The sequence below is a fragment of the Trichoplusia ni genome, chromosome 3 (genome assembly GCF_003590095.1).
Source record: "Trichoplusia ni isolate ovarian cell line Hi5 chromosome 3, tn1, whole genome shotgun sequence".
Classification (NCBI taxonomy): Eukaryota; Metazoa; Arthropoda; class Insecta; order Lepidoptera; family Noctuidae; genus Trichoplusia; species Trichoplusia ni.
The window spans coordinates 9,369,585-9,392,685 of record NC_039480.1 but is presented as its reverse complement, the minus strand read 5'-3'; the positions used below and the strand labels follow the sequence as shown (position 1 = coordinate 9,392,685).

The 23,101-nt window shown below is 37.3% G+C and overlaps 1 protein-coding gene and 1 long non-coding RNA gene across 2 annotated transcripts in view; one reads left to right on the top strand and one right to left on the bottom strand.

The window, feature by feature from the left end:
* LOC113491813 (hemicentin-1-like) overlaps nt 1–20,399 on the bottom strand; it is a 35,931-nt gene extending 15,532 nt beyond the window's left edge. The window contains exons 1-21 of the mRNA XM_026868981.1: nt 19,586–20,399; nt 18,890–19,119; nt 18,294–18,416; nt 17,578–17,667; nt 17,135–17,275; nt 16,331–16,496; nt 15,705–15,889; nt 15,281–15,353; nt 15,149–15,177; nt 14,787–14,899; nt 14,306–14,427; nt 5,176–5,316; nt 4,486–4,596; nt 3,947–4,213; nt 3,368–3,540; nt 2,708–2,876; nt 2,149–2,397; nt 1,812–1,884; nt 1,250–1,464; nt 666–819; nt 148–272 (exon numbers count right to left, since the gene is read on the bottom strand). Coding sequence (XP_026724782.1) covers nt 148–272; nt 666–819; nt 1,250–1,464; nt 1,812–1,884; nt 2,149–2,397; nt 2,708–2,876; nt 3,368–3,540; nt 3,947–4,213; nt 4,486–4,596; nt 5,176–5,316; nt 14,306–14,427; nt 14,787–14,899; nt 15,149–15,177; nt 15,281–15,353; nt 15,705–15,889; nt 16,331–16,496; nt 17,135–17,275; nt 17,578–17,667; nt 18,294–18,416; nt 18,890–19,119; nt 19,586–19,835 — 3,199 coding nt within the window. The 5' untranslated portion in view covers nt 19,836–20,399. The remainder of the gene's footprint in view (nt 1–147; nt 273–665; nt 820–1,249; nt 1,465–1,811; nt 1,885–2,148; nt 2,398–2,707; nt 2,877–3,367; nt 3,541–3,946; nt 4,214–4,485; nt 4,597–5,175; nt 5,317–14,305; nt 14,428–14,786; nt 14,900–15,148; nt 15,178–15,280; nt 15,354–15,704; nt 15,890–16,330; nt 16,497–17,134; nt 17,276–17,577; nt 17,668–18,293; nt 18,417–18,889; nt 19,120–19,585) is intronic.
* LOC113491837 lies at nt 11,504–12,423 on the top strand. Its single transcript, XR_003400461.1, has 3 exons — nt 11,504–11,544; nt 12,076–12,180; nt 12,384–12,423. It is a non-coding gene; the product is annotated as an uncharacterized LOC113491837 (long non-coding RNA).
* Nucleotides 20,400–23,101: the final 2,702 nt, after the last annotated feature.

Below are 23,101 nucleotides of genomic sequence, written 5' to 3'. Positions count from 1 at the left end.
TACCTTCTGATTCTTAACGTAACTTTTTGCTCAGGAAACTGGGTTGAGGGGGTTAGACTTCTAGTAAAACAGGCGGCATCCGATTAGACTGAAAGACAACCATAAAATAGTTGGGAAAAGGCTAGGATGATGAAGTATGCTTCTTACCGTAAACATTCAATGTAAAGTTCTTATGTGTGGATCCAGCGACACTGGTGGCGTTGCAGGTATATGTCCCAGAGTCTGACGGCGATACTTTCTCTATTACCAACTCACTGCTGTTTGTTAAAAACCTGTTATGTACATACTTAGTTATTATAATTTTGCACTAGCTGCTTCGTTAGCTACATCCATATTAGCTAAGCTAATTTCATCAAAATGGGTCTGGCCGATAGACCGAAATAGGTTACCATTTAAAGGCATTCGATGTATCGGTAAATTAAAAAAAATCTTATTTTTTGACGCAATTCTTATCAATCATGAATTCGCGTCTTAAAACAAATCCTGAACTATTAAAAATGATTCTAATGTTTCATTGACTACCTGATAATGAATCTAAACGAACCAATACTGCTGGTAATCAATCTTAACGAACTTATGTTCAACTTTGACTCCTAGGAAGAATGGTAACTAAACCTCAATATACCAAGTACCAAGTAGGTACCGCTCAATTAAGTCACACTCACACGTTGCCAGAGTACACAACAGGATGTAAATCTTTGGTCCACACAATGATTGGAGGCGGTAAGCCAACAGCGTCACACGAGAATTTTATTCCTTCTCCCAACTTTGCCTGTTGAGATCCTTTTGTCTCACCTTGCGTACTAAAGCGTGGCGGATCTGAGACAAAATATAATGAAAATTATGCGTATCTTGAAATTAAAGTGTAATCTGTACTATTATTGTAAAACTGAAGAGATTTTTTGTTTGAACGGGCTGATTTCTGGAACGAGAAGACCGATTTGATAAAGAAATTCAGGATTAAATAGCCCATTTATCGAGAAACGCTATAGGATATAATCATCATGCTATAACAAATAGGAGCAGAGCGGTTATTTTTTTAAATATGTTGAAAAAACGGGGAGCAGATTCGCGCAATCTAAAACATTTAATCCGTTTTTTTTTCATTTCGGAACTTATATAATAACCACGCAGACAAAGACGCGCGTAACAGCTAGTATAGTATACTAGAGAAGCCCTTTTTTGCCCACTACATATTAATAGCTAATATTATAACTTTTTGAACAATTAAAAGAACAAAACTCCTTACATTGGACTTCCAAACTGACAACATAAGTATCTTGTCCAATCACGTTGATAGCCTTACATCGGTAGATACCCGCATGTTCTTCAGTTGCATTCGATACCATCACCTCATTGCCATCTTCGTTCAATACAATCCCATGAGGAAAGGATGTAAAATCCTTGGATAAGGTGCCTTTATACTCCCATGTCAGTTTTGGCTCTGGATTTCCTTGGAGGACCCTAAAACGTTTATACAGATAAAGTCACAGAAGCCGATGGATACTTTCAGATTAAGCATTTCTGAAAATCATCATCATCATCAGCCCATATCCCCCCACGGCTGGACATAGGCTTCCCCAACGCCATCGAGATCTACTACTAGTACTTCTTTGAAACATTAAATGTTTTTACAGGCCCTTAACAGTAGCCTTTAAAAAATCATATTTTCTTCGCAATTCTATAGCTTAGTATATTAACACAAAATCCACTAGCCTTTATAATTATTGAGAGTAAATTTTACTTTAACAGTCATAAATGGAACTTTTCGATAAATATTAAGGGTAAAATCCAATGATACACAATCTCACCTACATGAGAGATTTGTAGACCCTCCTTCCTTTATAACCTGAACAACTGGTTCCTTTGATAACACCGGAGACGCTGGAAGAAAATAACGGATCTTTTATAATATGGCTGAATGAACATTAAATTAATAATTAATTGAATAAACCTGAATCAAAATTGGCAGAATATAACAGTAACGTTTAAAACAATGAACAAATTCAGATTCTTGGTCAGTGATTAAGCGAATGCGGACTTAGTTGTTTAAGCGAATGTCGTAAGTCGCAGGTTCGAATCGTGTCTGAGGTTCCATTTGTTGGTATTTAATTGCAAAAAATGCTTGACTGGTAGAAATTGTCTTACCTAATCCATAAACACTGACTGTGCCATTGACAGATAAAGTTTCAAATCCATTTTCAGCTTCACAGCCGTAAACTCCAAGGTTTTCAAAGTCAATGCGAGTCAAATAGACAGTGGAATTGTCTTCGGTAACCTGGACTGTAGTTCCAGGTAGTAGTTGGGTACCATTGTGGTACCATCGTATTTTGGCAGGCGGGTGGGAGTCAACTTGACAGTGCAATTCTGCTTGGTAGTACAGCTGGACTGATTGATCTGGGGAGAATGATTACATATACACATGATAAACATTAATCCACTAAGGATAGGTTTAGAAAATTTTGATGGTTAGTAACTTTCTATGCCAGAAGAACGCCAAGAACGTTACGTAATCAATTTTGAATACATAGTTACTTGAATTATTTGTCTAATAGTAGATTAATAGTCCTGCTTTGTCCAAAAATAATTTTGGACCATACATTTTGCTTTCATTCTACGTCACTAAGATTTTTGGAACTGGCCTTGATTATACTGGTACTCAGAAACCTAAGGCCCTACTAAACATAATACAGCACATCTCACTGACCTTGAAATCCCTTCACAAGTGTCATCTTCCGCCTAACATTAACAGTTAAACTATCCTGGTGTATCCCTTCCGTATTTTCGCCGAAGCAGAAGTAAGTAGCTTGCACATTCTCTGCGCTCGAGTTCAGACTTAGCACGCTTCGATAAACGTCGGGTTTGGGCTGGGATATCTAGAAAATGATTAATTGCTGTATAATGTGAATGATAAATACAGCATGTAACAAAGCAAGGTAAAAAAGTAAAGTCGATTTATGTCCAGTCTTTTTTAATTTTCGAAAGGATTATTCATACTTAAAAGATAAAACGATTTTGTAAAGCATCTTTATCGGGATTGCCAGACTGGTTTTGGACTTCGGGTTCTTAAACATAACCACAATCAAATCCACTGCCACATCAGTCTTTTCTGCTCATTAATTGATCATATAGATTAAAAAACTAATATTTTTTTCCAGACTCCGACTTTTTCCTCGTTCCCACCGCGTCAGCTCATGGTTAAGGACTCCGTTTGGGTCCGAAACTAGTCGGGCAACTCCGATAAATACGCGTGAGTAAACCGTTGCATCATTTAATACTGACTTGTTCAACAAGAATCATCTCTAGATCTAGAGGCAGACAGGGTTCCCAACTGTTTCCCATTTTATTCTTAAGCCGTAGTACTTACAGTATTATTGAGGAATTGTTCGGTCTCTCTGTGCCACAGTATCCTGGGAGCTGGTCGCGCCACCACCTCACACGTCACCTCAATCACTGTACCATTCACAATGGTGATGTTCTTCGATCCTATTATATTCACTACTGGCTTTATAAGCGCAGTAACGTTTACGGAATCAGAACCTAGAATTTCATTAAAGCTTCATCAGTTTAACTTTACTGACAAACGTGACAGCTGTTAGGAATACGCTACAAGCAATCAATGGTCCGCTAACTTAGATTCTGCATTATTGATAAAGCAGGTTAAAAAAGAATATACAAGTAGGGTTCGTTTTATTAAATAGACTTTCTAAATGTTGCTTCTCAATGAAACAGTTGAGAAAAGCATGATTTTGGGCTACTCCGAGCGATAAATGTGTTATTAGTTACTCATATTATAATTTTGTACAAAAGACAAACTCAGAGCGTTCTAGCTGGTGAGAATCCACCACGACGTGCCTTCCTTAGAGCAAAACGAATTCATTAAGTTTGACAACTGGCAAAAGGAATTTCAAAACAAGGATTCAACGTAATTTTCCACGTCACTTACTTTTGAGCGTCCCTCTAACAGCGGTACAGGTCCAAACTCCATCAGCAGTAAGATTGGTAACCACAAGCACATCAGTACTAGTGCTATTCACGTCACGCGTGACTTGTGTCCCATTAGGAGCCATCCACACGATCTCTGCCGCGTTTTCCACAGTACAGACCAGTTGGAAGTTAGTGTGTATTAGCTTTGACAGTATATGCGGGCCTAATATTTGCGCCGTTGGGTTTATTCTTAATGAAATACGTGAGGATTGCTTTGATTTTCCACCTTGAAAGATAAATATTTTATGGCAATTAGTGAGCCTATGTGTCTAACTTCTGGGCAAAAGCCTGCCAGTTATTTAAAACGCCTCTATTTTTCGCGTTTTGTGACTTCGTGAGCCCTTCATACCTAACTAGATCATCACACTACCTTCGCCAGACGACTTCGGCGACGAAGGCAAAAACAATAAAAACATAATAATAGATAGATAACGCGGTACACGGATAAGTTATATATATGTCCAGTAAGCTTTATATAACTGCTGAATTTACACAAACCTCTGTTGGTAGCGACACAAGTATAAACTCCCACATTGTCTTTCGTTGCTTGGATTGTTTTATTAAACGTATATAGTCCTTCGATGTTTGGCTCCCGGTTTATATCGATAGCTGTAAAGAAATACTTAACTAAAATTAACAATCACACAACATTGTTTATCATCTTAATTAGAAGGTACATAAAATGTTTGGCATTTATTCGTTGTACTGAAATGGTCGCATTAGGCTATTGGTTCCCAGAGCCAAATTGAGCCCGACAACCCAGTCAGTTATGACATCAAAATTTTTAACCCCCGAAAACATATTTTTACAGCCGACTTTAAATTTTACTGCTGCTATTGTAAGTTAATAAAAAAAAAAAGTTTCGTTCCGCCTGAACTTCCTTCATAGACCTCCTCCATTTAAGAGTCGGCTGAAACAGACCCAACCTCACCGAGTCGATGTGGTTCAATCCTTTGACAAAATCTATTCCGGCACGGATATCGGAGTGGTTGTAATCACCACGCCAAAACCACGCGCCGTGACGCGGAATCGATCCCCGCGTAGGACCAGCGTTTGTGTGATCCACGAATGCTTGTCCTGAGTCCGGTTGTCTTTGTGCATGTGGCTTGAATGTTTGTAAAACCCTCGCGACACAAGGGTTGATTTCCTTACTGCGGGAGTAGTTTAACAAAAGCTAAAATCCCTTACCATAGTTCTCTTTTGTTCCATTGTACCAGAGCTGGTTGCCTAGCAACAGCGACTCACTATGCACCGTGCAAGATATTGTCACATTGACGCCTTCTTCAACTGTTATATTTCCAGGTCCCATTGTCACTTGTGGGGGTAAAACTGGAAAGAAAAATATTCGAGATACTGGAACTTAATAATGACTGTATAGAGGTGGAGCTTTATGAAGACATTTTTTCGCAGTTGCGAAGGGTGGGGTCTGCGACTTTTCTGCGACGAGTTTGTGACACTGGCATGGTATGCAAATAAATAGGGTATTTGACTAAATCTAATAATTAAAAATACATATGACGGGAGTTCAGGAGTGGATTCGTTATCAGACATGATGATCGTTGAAATAAAAGCGTAGTTATTCGCTTTGCCGTTGTATTTTCAATATTAAATTACAAAAGTAATAAAAGAATTAAAGATCAAATCGATGGACCACGATTTAGTTGGCAACGCAGCGAGTTCATCCACTCGAATGTCGGCGCACGCGGTCCGCCTGTCATCCGGCGTTCCTTGGCATCTGTCAACGTCATCCGACACCGGGGTGACCACGCTCAAGCTACCTGCTTGACATTGCCAGCTAATTCGTAATAATTAAAGAAATGAAAATAAAATCACAATTAATTCTGACGCTCCGACACGGCCATCGTGACATCTCACACGTCCTCGTGTGATGTACCTGAAATGAAGAAAAAGTTCTGCAGTATTCAAGTTTCCACTCGGCCAGCCTGGCCTAAATAAGAACTCAGAATATTCTTTATTATTTTATTTCATACAGAAACAACTAAACTTCTCGTGTAAATTAAAATTATAACAGCAATCAGAATACAAGCAATCAAATTCAAAATACCTACAGTTCAGAGTACAAATAACAAAACAATAACCGCAATTTAATTTTGATGATAGTACACATGGACATTTAATTCTGGCGTCCGAACAAGACATGGACAACCTCACACAAAGTTGCTACACCAGGATAACTGAACCGGTGTCCGAACAAGCCATGGACAACCTCACAGCACCCGACAATACCAGGATAACCAGATCAGTGTCCGAACAAGACATGGACAACATTCTTCCAGCATCCGAAAACACATGAATAACCGTGCTAGCGTCCGAACATGCCCTGGACAACCATTCCACGGTATAACTTATCACTAACTAACAACTTTATCAAGAGCTAGTAGATGGCACAGCACAGTCATCGTCAGAGTCATGATCGTCTGTAGGCCCAGGCATCCTACGAAGTCTATCATGAGCATACTTGTATTTCCTATTTGAATTCAAACCTTGTAATACGTAACGGTCACCTTCCAGAACCTCTATTACTTTGAAGGGGCCCTTATACTTAGGATCTAACTTGGTTTGGTTTCTTTCCTCATTTTGGAGTAAAACGTAATCACCGATAGGGAACCTGTTGACCTTGGCCTTAGTACTGTCAAACCGTGTCTTATCATATTGAGCATTTTTAGAAATATTCTCTATCGCGTGTTCACGTACGGCGTTGAGATCCACTTCTGGCTCTATATCACTAGCTAACAAAATGTCGACAGGCCTAGCAACTTTACCAATGAGCAACTCGAGAGGACTCGACCCTGTGACCCTATGTTGTGAACAGTTTAATGCTAGTTGTACATCTGGCAAGGCTTCCTGCCACGACCGCTTACTGGTCTCAGCGGCAGTAAGCATGGCCTTTAGAGTGCTCATTGTACGTTCGACCTGCCCGTTTGCTCGAGAGCTACCTGTTGCAATTAGGTGTAGTTTAATGTTCGCAGAATCGCAATACTCTTTAAAATCTTTGCTGGCGAAGCATCTGCCCTGGTCGGCGATTATTCGTGTAGGTACGCCGAATAAGGAGATGCTAGCTTTAACCGCCTTTATACTACTAGCCGAATCGATGTGTAACGTATGGTGGAGTAAGACAAACTTAGTGAAGGCGTCGATAACAACAAAAACATACTCCTTACTATCACTTTTTCCACTAAGCTTTCCCGTGGCATCTATGTGTAAAGTATGCCAAGGGATCGCTACCTTTGGGATGGGGTGCAACTCGGCTTGAATTTTGCCAGAATGCGACTTCGAAATTCTGCATGTAATGCAATTGTTAACAAACTTTCTCACGTACTTGGTCATTTTATCAAACCAGTAGAGCTCGTACACTTTCTCTAAGGTCTTCTCCCATCCCAAATGCATTAATCCCTCATGCACACTATTAATAACTGACCACCTCAAAGACCGGGGTATGATGGGTAAGAAGCGAGACTTACCTCGACGCTGTATTTTACGATATAAGACACCCGATCTGAACTCGTAAGTCTTTGCAATATCGTCAGGCAACTTCTTGTCTTTAAGGTCACGCACTAACTTGCTGATTTCTTCGTCACGCTGTTGTTCTGCTAACAGCCAATTACTAGTCAGCTCAGTAATATTAATTTGCTTTGACTGTACCTGTGGCTGATGCATGTGTGCTTCTTGGGCTGGAAGAGGGTTTCGTGAGAAGAAGTCCGCATGTGCCATACGTCTACCATCAACGTGTACTACATCAAAGTCGAAACCCTGAAGGAATGCCCACCATCTGTGGACTCGAGGCGTCAGATCCAACTTTTTGCGAGTTGACTGAAGGGAGTTGCAGTCGGTAACTACAGTAAACTTACGGCCATGTAGGTAATGGCGGAAATGCTTAACCGCGTTAACAACCGCTAGAGTCTCCAATTCGTATGAATGATATTTAGACTCTGCGGCTGTCGTACGCTTACTAAAATAAGCAACTGCATGCAGCTTACCTGCTTTTCTCTGCATGAGCACCGCGCCGTACCCAACCGCACTTGCGTCAGTATGCAGTTCCGTTGGTAGATCTGGATCGTAAATCGTAAGAACTGGCTCCCGAGTTAGCTTGGAAATTATTTGTTGTCTAACCGCCTCATGCTCCGACTTCCAATCTAACTTACCATTAGAGCTCGAGGTCAACGCGTACAACGGTGCCATTGTCTGTGAGAATCCGGCGACAAATTGCCGAAAATAGGAAGCCAATCCAATAAATTGACGAAGCTGCGTTACCGTCTCTGGTGGTGACAGTGCCGTGAGAGCATCAATCTTACGTGGGTTTGGGCGAATCTCTCCCTGACATACCTCGAAGCCTAGGTACTCCACTTTTTGTTTTAAGAAGGCACATTTTTTAATGTTCAATGAAAACCCTTGATCTGTGAGGACTTTGAGTACGACTTTTAAACGCTCGAGAGCTTCCTCTACCGTACTCGCTACTATAAGAACATCGTCCATATAAACCACTACGTACGTATTAACTAGTTCGCCAAGTGCTTTAATAATTGCGCGTTGAAAAACTGCTGGGGCATTTTTTAATCCGAACGGCATGGTTAAGTATTCGTATTGGCCCTCGGTAGTAACAAACGCAGTACGCTCAATAGAGTCAGGCTCTATGGGGATCTGATGGAACCCTGACGCCAAGTCGCAAATTGTGAAAAAGTTGCCTTTATTCAGTCTTGCTATTTGATCCGAGATCAGTGGTAGCGGATATCTATCAGGAACAGTATTGTCATTCAGTTCCCGATAGTCGACACACATGCGATCAGTTCCATCCTTCTTTTTAACAAGAAGGATAGGACTGGCAAAAGGTGAAGAACTGGGACGAATAATATTTGCAGCGAGCAATTGGTTAACCTTATCCCTAACAATTTGTCGCTCCTGAGGACTTAAACGATACGGGCGACGACTTACTGTTTTATGGGGGTCAATGAGCCTTATGGTCATAGGGTCAGTATTGGCGCGACTCGTAGGTACGCCGGTAATAAAGGACTTTTCGAAAGACTTCAAAATGTGCATTAATTCTGCTCTATGTTCTGAGGGTACATCGGTATCAATAAAATTAAAATCAACTTGTTCGTTTTCGCTAACACAACACGATTCGACAATACAAGATTTTTCTACACGAAAACAGTTTCGAGTCATGTGAACAGTTAGGCCTTGAGATAATATTTCACGTCCAAGCATTATGTCATATCGAAGGCAAAAGTCGGGTAAAACATGAAATAGGACTTCTAAAGTTATGTCGTCAATCTTTATAATAGTCAAGATCTGTAACATTGACTTAACAGATGTCTGCCCTATGCCAGTCATATTAACAATACTATTTAACCTTCTACCACTAAATTTAAGAGATGCCGATTCTTTAATTAATGAGCATTCCGCTCCCGAATCAAAATAAAATGGAAAACGCTCACCTTTGTGGTAGAGGTGTCCAGCGGGTACATCTATATTGCACAGGTCGACCCGCTTCTCCGTAGTTGAAGCTCCGCCGCTGCTGGTGCCTCCATCCTTGCTCCTCCGTTTCGGACAGCTGGATGCGTAGTGACCTTGTCCATGACAAGAGTAGCAGGTAATGGAGAGTTGTTCCGCAGCAGGCTTCTTATGGTTGTTGGAGAGAGTCTGGCCTTTGTCTCCATTTGGCTTCAAATTCCTCCTCAAGAAGCACTGAGTGGACTTATGGCCGAGTTTCCCACAGTGAAAGCACTTGACGCTAACATGGTTTGTACCTGGGCGAATCCTCTTAAAATCTGGTGCGTCATTGTTTAGTGGGGCTTTTCTCTTTAAAAACGACACCGCTGTAAGTTCTCGTTGTAGTCGTTTTCTATTATCGATGTCGGTGGTACAAGACAACCGTTGAATGCGAGGCTCGAACTGCGAAATATGTGCCAAAACTGTGGCTACCGCAATCTGTTCTGTCGTCAAGTTTTTCCACCTTGACATAATAGAAGTCATCAACGCAGCGCCATATGCAGCAAGACATTCATTTTCTTTTGGCCTGCTTCCAGCCATATTTATAAGGTAAGAGGCCACAGTCTCAGGGCACGCATACCTTGCAGTGAAAAGCTCCTTAAAATTTTCCCAAGTCATCCCCGGAAACGACACAGTAGACAGCCACGTCGACGCGTCTCCCTTCATTGCACGACTCAACGCAATCATTAATGGGGCGCCTTGTTGATATCCATCAGTAATGCACGTGTCCGCGGTTGCAATCCAAGCACGTGCGTCCACATTGCGTCGGTCCGGATCAAAATCAGGAAGACGAAGTTCGTTCGGAGATCGCGACTGCTTCACGGCCTCTAGCATGGCCAAAAAGTTTTTATTTTGTTGTTCTAATAACAACAATAACTTTTCTTCACTCTCACATTTATTTTCAACACGTGGGGCGTTCCGGCTACATCTCACTTCTGATGACGGGAGTTCAGGAGTGGATTCGTTATCAGACATGATGATCGTTGAAATAAAAGCGTAGTTATTCGCTTTGCCGTTGTATTTTCAATATTAAATTACAAAAGTAATAAAAGAATTAAAGATCAAATCGATGGACCACGATTTAGTTGGCAACGCAGCGAGTTCATCCCATGGGGGTGACAGTACAGTACTTTGAGGACAAGAAAACAAAATGTATGGAAAGTAGTGCCATCTATGCCACAGGGCAAGTCAACTAAGGCATAATATTCCCTTAAATATTACTAGATGCCGCTACAGTAACTGCTTTCTTCAAAATGTTATTCTTTTAATAATTTAATAAATATTATTTAATAAAAAGTAAACTAAAAAAAAATAAAAAAAACTGAATCGCCTTTTCGGTCTTCAATTAATCTTATACGCAATTTTTATTTTGCTAATGACATGACAGCACTGATATGTTTTGAAAACTTTTCACTCAACGTTCGTTTCTTGTGCCGTGAGTTTACCAAGTTTTATTTTCGACTTATTTGCCTATTATTGACCATCGCGTGTTTTCTGGACCTCGAAACTGCTTCCTACGTATTTACTTGGCTTCTCGTGAACGGATATATTTATTTCTCTTGACCCTGGCATCGTTTAATGGACTACGACGTGTGTTTACATTACTTGATTTAAAAATTTGGCTGCGTTTTTTACGGATTACGATGGCGAGATTACCGAAATACTCTCGCACTCATTGCTATTTTGGATGTGAAGAAGGAGGTAAGATGATTATTGATGATAGAATAAGTGATCTTATTGTAGGAACGATCCGATCGAAGTTTGTACTATTATATATCACTATATTTTTAAAACATAAATTTCACAACCTGCAATTAACTCATTCTTTCTAATTTCAGGTACATTACATCATTTTCCTAAGCCAGACTGTTATAAAGAAAGGTTTGAGATCTGGAAACAAGTTTTAGACGATGATATTATAATGAAAGGAGATACATACATCTACAACCAAATAAGACTATAAACATTTTGAGAAATACTACATAGGTAAAGGAACGGTATTAACGAGAAATGCAGTGCCAACCTTTTACACCAGCCTTATCCCATCAGGTAAATAAATATATTTGCATATTATAACATCCAATTTACATGTAAACAAATATGCAATTAACATTTTGGCAGATGTCTATTAAATGTATGAAATAACTGTGAAATCTGCCCCTAAGATGAACCACAGACCAACAAGTGCTGTTTCAATTTTATTTTCTGTCACCTAATCATCGCAAATGAAGTGCATTAACTGTCCTGTTGGTCTAGTGGCTAGTGTCTTTTAGTGCTATGCCAGAGGTTTTTGGTTTGATTCCCAATCAGGAGAAATATTTGTGTGATGAGCATCATCATTTTGTTCTGTGTCTGGGTGTAAATTATTTCTATATTTAGAAAGTATGTTTATTAGCTGTCTAGTATCCATAACACAAGTTCTGCTTAGCTTGAGATGAGACAACATTGTTTGATAGTTGTGAAATGTTATAATTATGTTAAAATACTTCTAAGTAGTCTTTTGTAGAATTGCACAATTATATTAATAGGTTTTAAAGTATGTGCTTAGTCTTTTCTAACAAGATTATTGCTACTTTCTAGATACCACCAGCTCATCTGCAGTTGCAGAAGTATCAGTTGAACTAGTCGCTTCAGTTTCAATGTTGGAAGATAAGGAAAAGGACATGGAGCAAACATTTGTAGAAGGTATGTTGCAACTCATAATGAAAATCAATTAAATGTTTTGATTATAAGTATTTTTTATCCATATAAATCATACATATATACTTTTTCTTGTGAATACATATATATACATATATATATTTTGAAATTGATTATATATATATTTTGCATAGGAACATAAATAACCACAAACATTAATGATGTATATATATATATTTTTGTTTCAGAATGCAACATATTACTAGCTGAGTGTGAAGAAACTGTAGATTTATTGCTGATTTTTGATAAATTATTTGATTCATTTAATGGCCACTCACACCGTGATACAGCAAAAATACTCAAGGGATGTCTTAAAAACAAATCACCACATTTCCCGTTCCGGGCAGAAATTAAACCTGTTTTTAAATCAAGAGGAATTTGAAAAAATTGTAAAAAGTCAAGATGGGTCTCAAACAGTTAAATATGATGATTTATAAAATCTGATGATTTAGATTCTGATTTTGCAGTTGATTCCTTAATTTCAACAATGAGTCAAATTATTTTTAGTAATTTGATTTTGCATTCGGAAGCGAAGAAATATGTACCCTGGATATATAATAAAAAAAACTAAATCTAATATATTTAAAAATTGTAATTGTATTGTTGATTTACTTCAACAAGAAATTGAACCTAATGCATTTAATTGATGCATGATTGATTATACAAAAAATCACATGTGATTCATTTATTAAATTACTTAATGAAATATATTTTATGATTGAGACTTGATCGCCCGAAATAATAAACTTAAAAAAATAATAATTGTGTTTTTTATAAATTGCAGATGTGATTTTTCAATTATTCAATGCGATGAACATAAATTGATTTTAACTAATTATATAATTAATTTGTTCATCAACTTAATTGTAAATAGTTGGTGTACGGGTGTAAATAGAATTTTAACAGGAAAAATTGCTGATTTTGATAATAACGATACTTAAATTACAAGCATACAATTTCTATAAAATTCATAAAAAAAGGAAATAATGTGAATGATATTTAAAACCTTATTGTTAATTAAATGATTTGATTGATTTAAATCATGTGATTTTTGATGGGTGGCCATTTCCAACCATCTACTTTATTTACATCGATAAATAAAATAGAAGGTTCTCAATTATACCCTTAATAATTTAAAAATGGTTTCTATTAATGTGAATTAATTGGTGATTGTAATATACCATAAGTGTATTATGAATGTTAGCCAATGAAATTAAACCATATTACGATTTTATTAGAGAATAATTTTTCTACAGAAAATCATATTACTTAGTAAATTATAATAGTAAAAATGTGTCAAAGTAAAAGTGGTTTAATTTCAATACGTTGTAGACGTAGAGATTAATAAATTGTATAAATTATCCGTATTTATAAATAAAGAAAAATCTTTATATTTTTGTTGTATTCTTTTTTCTCTTTAGTACATTTTATACACGGCAAAAATGCTGTACTATGCGTAACTACCTATAGCAACCTATAGATATTATGTAGATGAGTGCATACATACATATAGCTATAGATCGCTTCACAGACGCTAGCGCCATCTAGTTTACAGGGCAAGTAGTGAAAAAAAGGACTGATCTGTCAGTGTCTCATCTATACCAGTATTATATGTATTATCTATGGTTCATCCACTCGAATGTCGGCGCACGCGGTCCGCCTGTCATCCGGCGTTCCTTGGCATCTGTCAACGTCATCCGACACCGGGGTGACCACGCTCAAGCTACCTGCTTGACATTGCCAGCTAATTCGTAATAATTAAAGAAATGAAAATAAAATCACAATTAATTCTGACGCTCCGACACATATGTAATATTTTTTTGAAATCTGTCTGATGCACTAAACCGTTTTTTTTTGGCAAATAAATTATATTGAATAATTAATGATATAGTGAAAGCAAGATATATTGATATATTGAGGCAGATATATGAAAACAGTTTTTCAGTCTTTTTCAATAAAGAACCTACCTACTGAGTTTTCCGGACATTAGACAAAATTTAAGAGTATGTTATGCGGGCTGGTACGAAAGGGCTCCAAAAATCGTGGAAGGATTTGAGGCAGGAATTTTGCCCAAGCAAGCAAAGTAGGCTAGACAAAACAAGTATGTCACCAATAATAGTGAGTTCGGTGTGCGTCTGCGCGGTGCCGGCCACGTTGCGGGCGACACATCTGTACGAGCCGACGTGTTCCTCGCCCATGTTCTCTATCACGTAGTCTATGGATGTGGTTTGTCTGAAATAGTACATATGCTTATGACGTAATAAAAAAAAAAATTGATAAAGAGATCAGGCATAGCTTTTGCAGAGTAAATGTTAAGGTGATGAGTTCTTATGGATGGGTAAATTGTTTCGTACCGGAACACGTTAAATCACTACTTTGTCTGGCTTTCTTTCCTCACAAGTAGTGCGTTCAGGCGTCCGGAAAAAACCGGACATAGTTGAGTTTTTGATTGCGAGAACCGGTCAAACCAATAGGCTCGTCCGGTTCTCGCTCTCTTCATCATTATCTTTTCTGGTTTCAAGACTGAATTCTGTTCCTTTCTAGATTTTCCCTTTTCTTTCTAAAATAATAATGAATGTAAAATTACTCACAAGCTTGAAATCTCTTGTATTTTCGAGGAGTCTTTCGTCCACATTGCGGTGACAGGCACTAAGCTCTCCACGTTGCACGTCAGTACTACTCTGGCGTGAGAATGTGCATCCACCTTAAAAACAACATTTTACACTATTTATGCCAACCAAAGCCTGTATTTACGAACAACACTATGATATCAAGCTTTCTCCGTCATTCTGCTTAAAAGCGACGAGGATGGCACGATATCATAATGTGACTTTTATCCGAATTACTTTACTTAACATAGGCTGTATGTATTTACCAGGTTAATTAAAGAAATATATAGATAAAAACATAAGACCGCCTGTAGATAATTTAGTATAAATAATGGGGTACTTACTTTGCGCGGAGCTGATAAATAAGGAACCTCTGAAAAAAAAGGTAGCCTTTCATTTTGAAGACCAAGCATATACCATGTATGGAGAATAATCAGATTAGTCTAAGTTACCTTAAGCAATGATCTTTTCTTTACCTGGTAACTTAGCTTGAATAGCTGTTGATCCTACCCTACGCAACTCCTGATTGTTTTCATCACGACCGTTGATCTAGAAAAGAGAAAGTTAATAGCTGAAATATCTTATACAAGTAGGGAGATTTAAGTCTATATATATTTTTGTCTAGATTGTCTGCTACAGGATTTGCCACAGCAACATATGGCTAATATATATTTTTCATTGTAAGTATTACTTACATGGTAAATAATACTTAAATTAAAAAAGCCAAATAATGGTATTTTGAACACACACGACTGTCTAGCTATCATGAGATACAGACTTACAGACGGTAAAGCCTTAGTCATATGGTTCCGATTTTACCCTGAGCACGAAACCTACAAACAGTGTTATCCCAATTAAGAACTCTTTATCTAGTGACTACTGCACTAGTGTAAAACTTACAGCAATGTAAAAGAAGTCATCAGGCGGTATGAATGGTTCAGCTCGGTATATCAGGCTCGCTCGGTCCGTCTGTTTGAGGGGCAACTCGAACAAAGTCTTCCCGTCCAAAGTGAGGATCTCCGCGTACTGTATGCTTACAGACGCGTTTGTTTGACTTAAGGCGACCATCAGATGGTTGTATGTACCTGGAATATGGATTAGTGTTAAAAGCTTCGGATGTCGTATCTTGGTAATTAATTGTTTAAAACATGGTATTTTTTTAAACCACTCCCGCGTCAAGGAATTCTATCGTGTCGTAATTCAATATGGGGCAGAACACTCACTGGCAATACAATCAATTTCTAATGTGAAATTGATTGTATTGTAAAATTGTGTTGGCAAAATGTTTAGGTGAATACGAACTGTGTTAAATTCAATCCAAGTTCTGATCATTTATCGTTCATTGTAAATAGCAGAATCGGGGCCCTGGACATAGTCCAATGTTTACGTCAAATTATGTCTTACGCATTAATAAAATAACTATTTAAGTTTTACTTCGATAAACCAGTCACAACCGGCAAAGATAATTTGAATTTGAATTTTTTTAGTGAAACATCCTTTCTAGGAACAGAACTTTCGAAGCAAACCTCTCAAAGGTCTATAGCTGGTCTCTTTCATAGTCTTCGGTGCGTTCACAGAGAAGCCGTGAGTGAACGTGAGGTTGGAGAGGCCGACGACCTTCACGGAGTAATCCTCCTCGCTGCCGACTGTGATCGTCCAATTGCCAGGCTCCGGCTGCATTACTTTCACGACCTGAATGAAGGCAATACATAACTCCAGCCATATTTTACAAATAAATTTAAATAAGCAGTTTTCCCAAAGAAGTTCAGCTAGTCCAAAAAAAGACTGAAAGAAATATTGTTAGTTTAACCTTTTTTTTTATTTCTTTTTTTAAGGCGTGGGTATCCTCATGGACATCCGCCCTCCCGGGGGGGGGGGGAGGACGTGTATTGTCAGATCTTACTGACAAAACCTAACCGCCGGGTAACGTCAGCCGCGTTTGATGGAGTGGAGTTACCACACAGTGCCGGCCGCGTCTTGTTAGTTTAACCTAATTTGCATTTAATTTCTCAAAAATATGTAGATAAATGACTATTATCACATTCAAACTGAGTAGGTATTTTACAGTTTGGCGACTTTTTGTGATATGTAGTTGGATTATAAATAAAATAAGTACCTACTCGTTCCCAGATCTGTCTAGGCAGAGGGTTATTTGAAATAATAAGTAAAGTAAGGTCTTGGAAATGCGTAAAAGTCTTTCCGGGAAACGAACGTGGACTCCCGGATCCCTCAAAGGAAAAAAATCAGCCTTCCCAACCCAAAAAAAAAATCCCGCAAAATAAACCTCTCAAGCATCCCATCCCTTTTAAGCATCGGAGTTATTCACTCACCATAATCTCAGACAGGTCCAGTGTAGTGATAAGTTTCGGAGGGCCGGTCAGTTGCTCGCCTTTAGGGTCCACAACTGTGATCTTCGGCTTTGCCCCTGACACTGATACAGTCACTTCTCCAAGCGTACTGTCCACTGGAATCTAAGAATATAATCGATTCTTCACTGGAAGGGATTTTTAGCCTAACGATAGTTGATAATTACTAAAGTGAGCTTTTTTACTCAATCGAATTTATCCCTAGACGTATCTTATTCCCTAGTTAACTATTTAGGTTTAAGAGGTTCAGATAGACAATCACTCCATGTATAAGGCCTGTACTTGGCTGTATCTGGTTTGACTGGAAGCAGGGGAAATTGACCCCTACAAAGCTGAATTGATTTATAAATTTAAAAAGTATTTATTTACCTAAGAACGTATGCCTCGTCTAATTAAAAAGCTCTTACCTCTTGTGTAAAGTTGTATCCTGCCGGATTGGACACCGAAGCAAGGTTTACCATCCTCCCTTTTATGGAACTTTTAACAAATTCTAACATCTGAAAGAAATAAAATTGCTAGAATCCTCATTGAATAATAAGTTGAGTTATATTACTCATTGAATGTGATCTTTGAAGTATTTTACAAGTCGCAGTTGCTAAGACTGTTTACAGAAAAAATATCTAAGTAAATATTTGATTTAAAGTGCGGACTTTCCTTTGGCCAGTGCTCGTTACTAGACAGCTGATGGTAAGTTCGAACTACCAATGTGTTTTCGACATCATGTTTCTTGGTTAGTTATTTTTCGAATTGCTAAAGATGGTGAAGATAAGCAATTTTGAGCGATTTCAACTGAGACACCAATCTGGTACTCCGACCATATATACAACTAGCTGTTGCCCGCGACTTCGTCCACATGGTTAGAAGATATGTTATAATTTATATCTCCCCTTTTTTTCCCACATTTTCCATTGTATCTTTGCTCCTATTAGTCGCAGCGTGATGGTTTATAGCCTAAAACCATTCTCGATTAATGGTCTATTCAACACAAAAATAATTGTTTAATTTGAACCAGTAGTTCTTGAGATTAGCGCGTAGAAACTGGCTAAACCTGATCCACCATATGCTACGTCATCCGCTTTTTCCGCTTATTCCGCTTCATACACGTCCTCTGGTACCTACTTACTTTATGCACATTCGATTTATTCAAATTGAATATTTGTCCGGAACTGGCGGCCGCGACTTGTCGGTACACCTTGTAGGATGGACGATCCCAGTCGTTACAGTGACCAGTCAGTATGAACACCACCTGAAAATAATAGTCTTATTAGATTAGCATTAATTAAAACAATGGAAGGCAGGAGCTGGATGCGAGCAATCGAAGAAAGGTCTCGATGGCTTGCGATTTGGGAGGCTTTAGTCCAGCAGTGAACGAATATGGCCTGATGGTGATGATCAAAACGCTGGGAACATTGTTTTGACTGGCCTTTAAGATCGGGCTTCCTGTGCCTAAATTGTATCTGAAAGACCATAGTTAAAGATGCCTGGATCTATTTGCTGATGAAAAGAAGACGTATTTAATGTAAATGGACATCTTAGTTTTTAATTTTAAATTTTTGAAAAAAAGAACAAACACATAACTAATTACGTAACGCTAAATTTTTCCCAATATATATTTTCTTCTAGGCTACCTACAAAAGTTAGTAACTGTTTGTGGCTACTATATCTACTTAATCTGTCAATTTAGCTCTACAACAAGAAATAACTCATAAACAAATCCACCTGACTCTGTTTCCTTTGTATCGTATCGAGAACTTTCCCCACGATGGCGTGATCAGCAGCCGTCGCATCAGTGAACACATACACGAAGGACTTCGGCCGGCTGGCGTTCAGAGCTAAATGTATACCAGTCAGAGACATCTCGGGGCAGTCGCCGCCGCCCTGTACTTGGACCCTGTTCAACGCATTTTTGAAGACGTTCTTCCTACGAGTGACAGTTATTGGGCCAACGGCTGAAATAAACAACAACCGCAATTAATATTTTTGCAAGTGTGGCAGAGAGATGGCTCTATGTTGTATAGCGCTCTGTCACGCTTTAACGAATGCAATAATTTTACTTTAAGATTTGGTGACAGTACCCCTGATGTTGAAATACTTCTGAGCTTACCTTCAACTATTATTTATCGTAATTGTAATAGCGATTTATTACTTTAACATAATCAGTAACGTAATTAGAAGTTGTGGAAGAGAGAGTAATTTTACTTTTCCTCCCGTAATAAGTGACCTATTTTCCTGGATATCTCTCCCGTTTGTGAGATAAAGAACTGAGTGTATAAAAACTTGGGAAAAATACGTTACGTTATGATTTGCCACAATAAAAATATATTGGTATTATTATAATTTGAATATCCCAAGGATTTGATGTTTAAAAATTATTCAAATGTACGCACTGCAATTTATTTCAAGAAATTCACCTACCAGGGTCATGAAACGGCACAAACACAAAATCAGCTATCACATTGCTCTCCTTGAGCGCCGTATTCAAAATCATCTCTGCCCCTTCGCGGAGTTGCTTCAAGTCGTTATACATGGACCCAGTCACATCGAAAACAAATGCCAAACTGCTCTTCCCATCGTCCTTGTCCCTTTTAGACCTCCTATGCAACTTGCACTCACTTTGTAACAAAAATACACTAAGTAAAAATACTAAACACTTGACTGCTAACATATTTGGGTTTACCAAGAGCTAAAACATGATTATTTTAGTATTTTTTTTGCAGCTGTGTAGTGACTGTTTTAATTGACTTATCTATAACCTCTGACCGAGTAATCAAAGTGGGTTGGAGTAAGGAAACCATGTACCTAGATACTTTAATATTTATGATAAGAATAGTTACACATGCGAAGGGAAACCCTGAGTCTGTGTTATCTTAGATTTTGTGTCTTGCTTCACGGTGACCTTCCTCTGAATGACCTTCTATCAGGGACGCCTTCAGTTTTGTTTATTTTAATAACTTTTACACATGCGGTTTGAAACGATTCTCAGGTGGTGACTGGTCGTCGTAAATGAGCGTCGATAGCTGTCGTTCAAGCTTATTTGCAACAACAGCCTGCGCTAGAATTAGCGCTATTGTCGGGTTCAAGAGTATCAACTCCATGTCTTTTCGATTACAGGATAAAATGGAATATATATCTATTTAACTTTAGCACGGAATTACATCTATTTAATCTGTACGGTTAGCTGAGTGTTTGAGGCAACTAACCGCTGTGCGCGGCTTGTCGCGAGTTTGATCCCCGCGTGGGACAAGCGTTTGTGTGATCCACGAATACTTGTCCTGAGTCTATGTGTCTTGTGCATGTGACTTGACTGTTTGTGAAGCCCCCGCGACTCAAGAGTAAGAAGTACCTTAGAGTGGGAATCGTAAAAAAAACCATTTCGCAAGTCTGCACCAGCACTAAGAAGGGAAATAACTCAATTGTATACTTATCTAGTAATAGCGTCCAAGTTAGTCCTTATCTAGACGCCGTATCGAATGTGGAAATTATGAATAACTTAGATACTAGGTCAAATAATACTCAACTGAAAGACGATAGGCTTTTAAACATGCTTTGTCATTATTAGGAAGTTTTAATTACCATACTATTTATGTACATAGAACTATACCCATTGTATAATCAAAAGTTAAAAAATTGCATTTTTTAACAACGTGAAATATGTTGTAATCAGATCGTGAAATGTTTGTTGACAACTTTTTAGGTATCCACCTAAAAATAATACCTATAACGTTTCTTTAAAAAAGCATTAGTTCAATATTTTTCGAGGAATTCCAGGAGTTTCGGATATAAATAAATGTTTATTTTATCACTATTTTTTTTTTTACATAATATAATTTGGACCATCCTTTTAAGCAAGGATTTGCTTGTGTTAGGATGTTCCGCTCTTCCCGATTATACAACTTAATAAATGATTGAAATAAATTTCATTTTTTTTAGTATAAGCAATTAAGTAAGTGCAAAGACACTAACTACCATAATAAAATATCTTAACAATTTTAACTTAATAACAAGCAGGTATAACCAATAAAAGAATGTATATTAAAAATAAAATCTTTATTTAAAATTCACACTTGACATCTGTATAGAAGACATTCGGATCTTAAACACGAAAAACAATCAACTATTTACCTAAACTATTGCTCAAAATTTGTTATTTCTTAGTTAAGAAAAGTTTCGGTTTGTGTGGAAGCATTTGTATTAACACTTATTTTATATGCAGACCCTGTTAAGTGGGATTTTAAATTTTACTTATAAAAAGTGTGTTATATTTTTCTTGTATAATATGCCTTTATATACTTATTATTAAGCCTCATAGCATCAGTATTCAATAGCACTTACATAGGACAAGACAAATAAGGCAAAAAGTTCATGACAAATACAAACCTCTTTACTGTACACAGAGTAATATGTCTATTGTTGTGTCAACTACAAGAAAAAACTTAGTTTCAATAATAATATTCGAGATATTTTCATTTGGCACATTATAGTAACTTATCTGTATTCAATTATGATTTTATGATTAACCCGAACTAGACACACGAAAACGCAACAAAACTTCACGAAACTCTTGAACGTCTAACTGTCGCAACTTTACAGTCTAGAGTGATAACAGTGTAACGATGTGATGACAGTGTAAGACTAAATGCTTCCTAAAGTTAAGTTGTATTTTTGTAATATTTGCTTCCACACAAAGCAATTATAAACATGATCAGAATAGTCTGAAAAAAGCTACAAGGTATTGCCATCTCCCTCGCTCACGCAATGTATGGATGTTGCCATCTCGTTTGTCTTGCAGCATTTTTTAAGACTTGCTTATATCGTCCTTACTTCATATCTTTACATAGCACTGATAGATATGACTTTCATAAATAAAAAATGAATTGTTTTAATTTTCTTTGTATTTCTAGCGTTGTTTTTACTGTTTATTTCATAATTTTGTTTAAGTGCAGTGTTTAATTTGAATTTATAAAAAACGAATAAGATTCGATATGGCAAGCAGTTTCTAAATTGTTTAGTAACATACATAAACAAGAAATTACTAGTCAAAATACATTAATATCAGTATCCTTAAGAAAACAACGCTAAAAGTAGAAGAAATAGTCAGTATAACATTTAAAACAAAGAGATCTTAAAATACTTGGCTGTCTTTATTTTGAGCATCCCTAAACTACAAAATATTCTAAATAGTTTATATTAATGTTAAAAAAGGAAATCTTAAAAAAAATGTATTGCAATTCAAATCCATAGACATTAAATAATAATTAATTTAAAAGGCCCAATTATTCAAATTCAAATGTATTATCTCATAAGCCAGCTTCAAGCTAGGGTTAAAACTAAATGCATTAATGATTAAGTCATCAAAAATATTTCCAAATTGATAATTTATTAAATTTACTATTTCATACCATTAACCAGACCATTGTTTTAACCGTAACTTGAAGACAGCAAAGAGTTCTTAAAACTAAAATGATGTTTTTTTCGGTGGATGCGAAATTTTCTCCAAAACTGCCAGATGAATAAATAAATCTGTCTAACAAAATAAATATGAGCCCGACCAAAAATATTAAATGGCATAAATTATTAATAACAAATCGTATTTAACTGTTCTTTATTTTATTTAAGAAGATGATGGCAATTATGTTTTCATTTAATATGGATAAAATTGTTTACACAACACTGGTCATACGAACAAAGTTTTGTAATATTTCAAAGCAAAATAGAAATTTCAAATGTTAAAACTAACAAACACAGGGGCTGCTTGAAGACAATATTATTAGTTATTCTAATAGACTACATTGCCATATAGATATTCCCAGTCGGGCTAAGCACAAAAAAATGTTAGTATTACGTTACAATAACTTTGGCAAGCGTATAGTTATATAAAATGTTTACGATTTGTACTCGCGTCCTGCAAATTCAGTCATGGATAGTGGATAG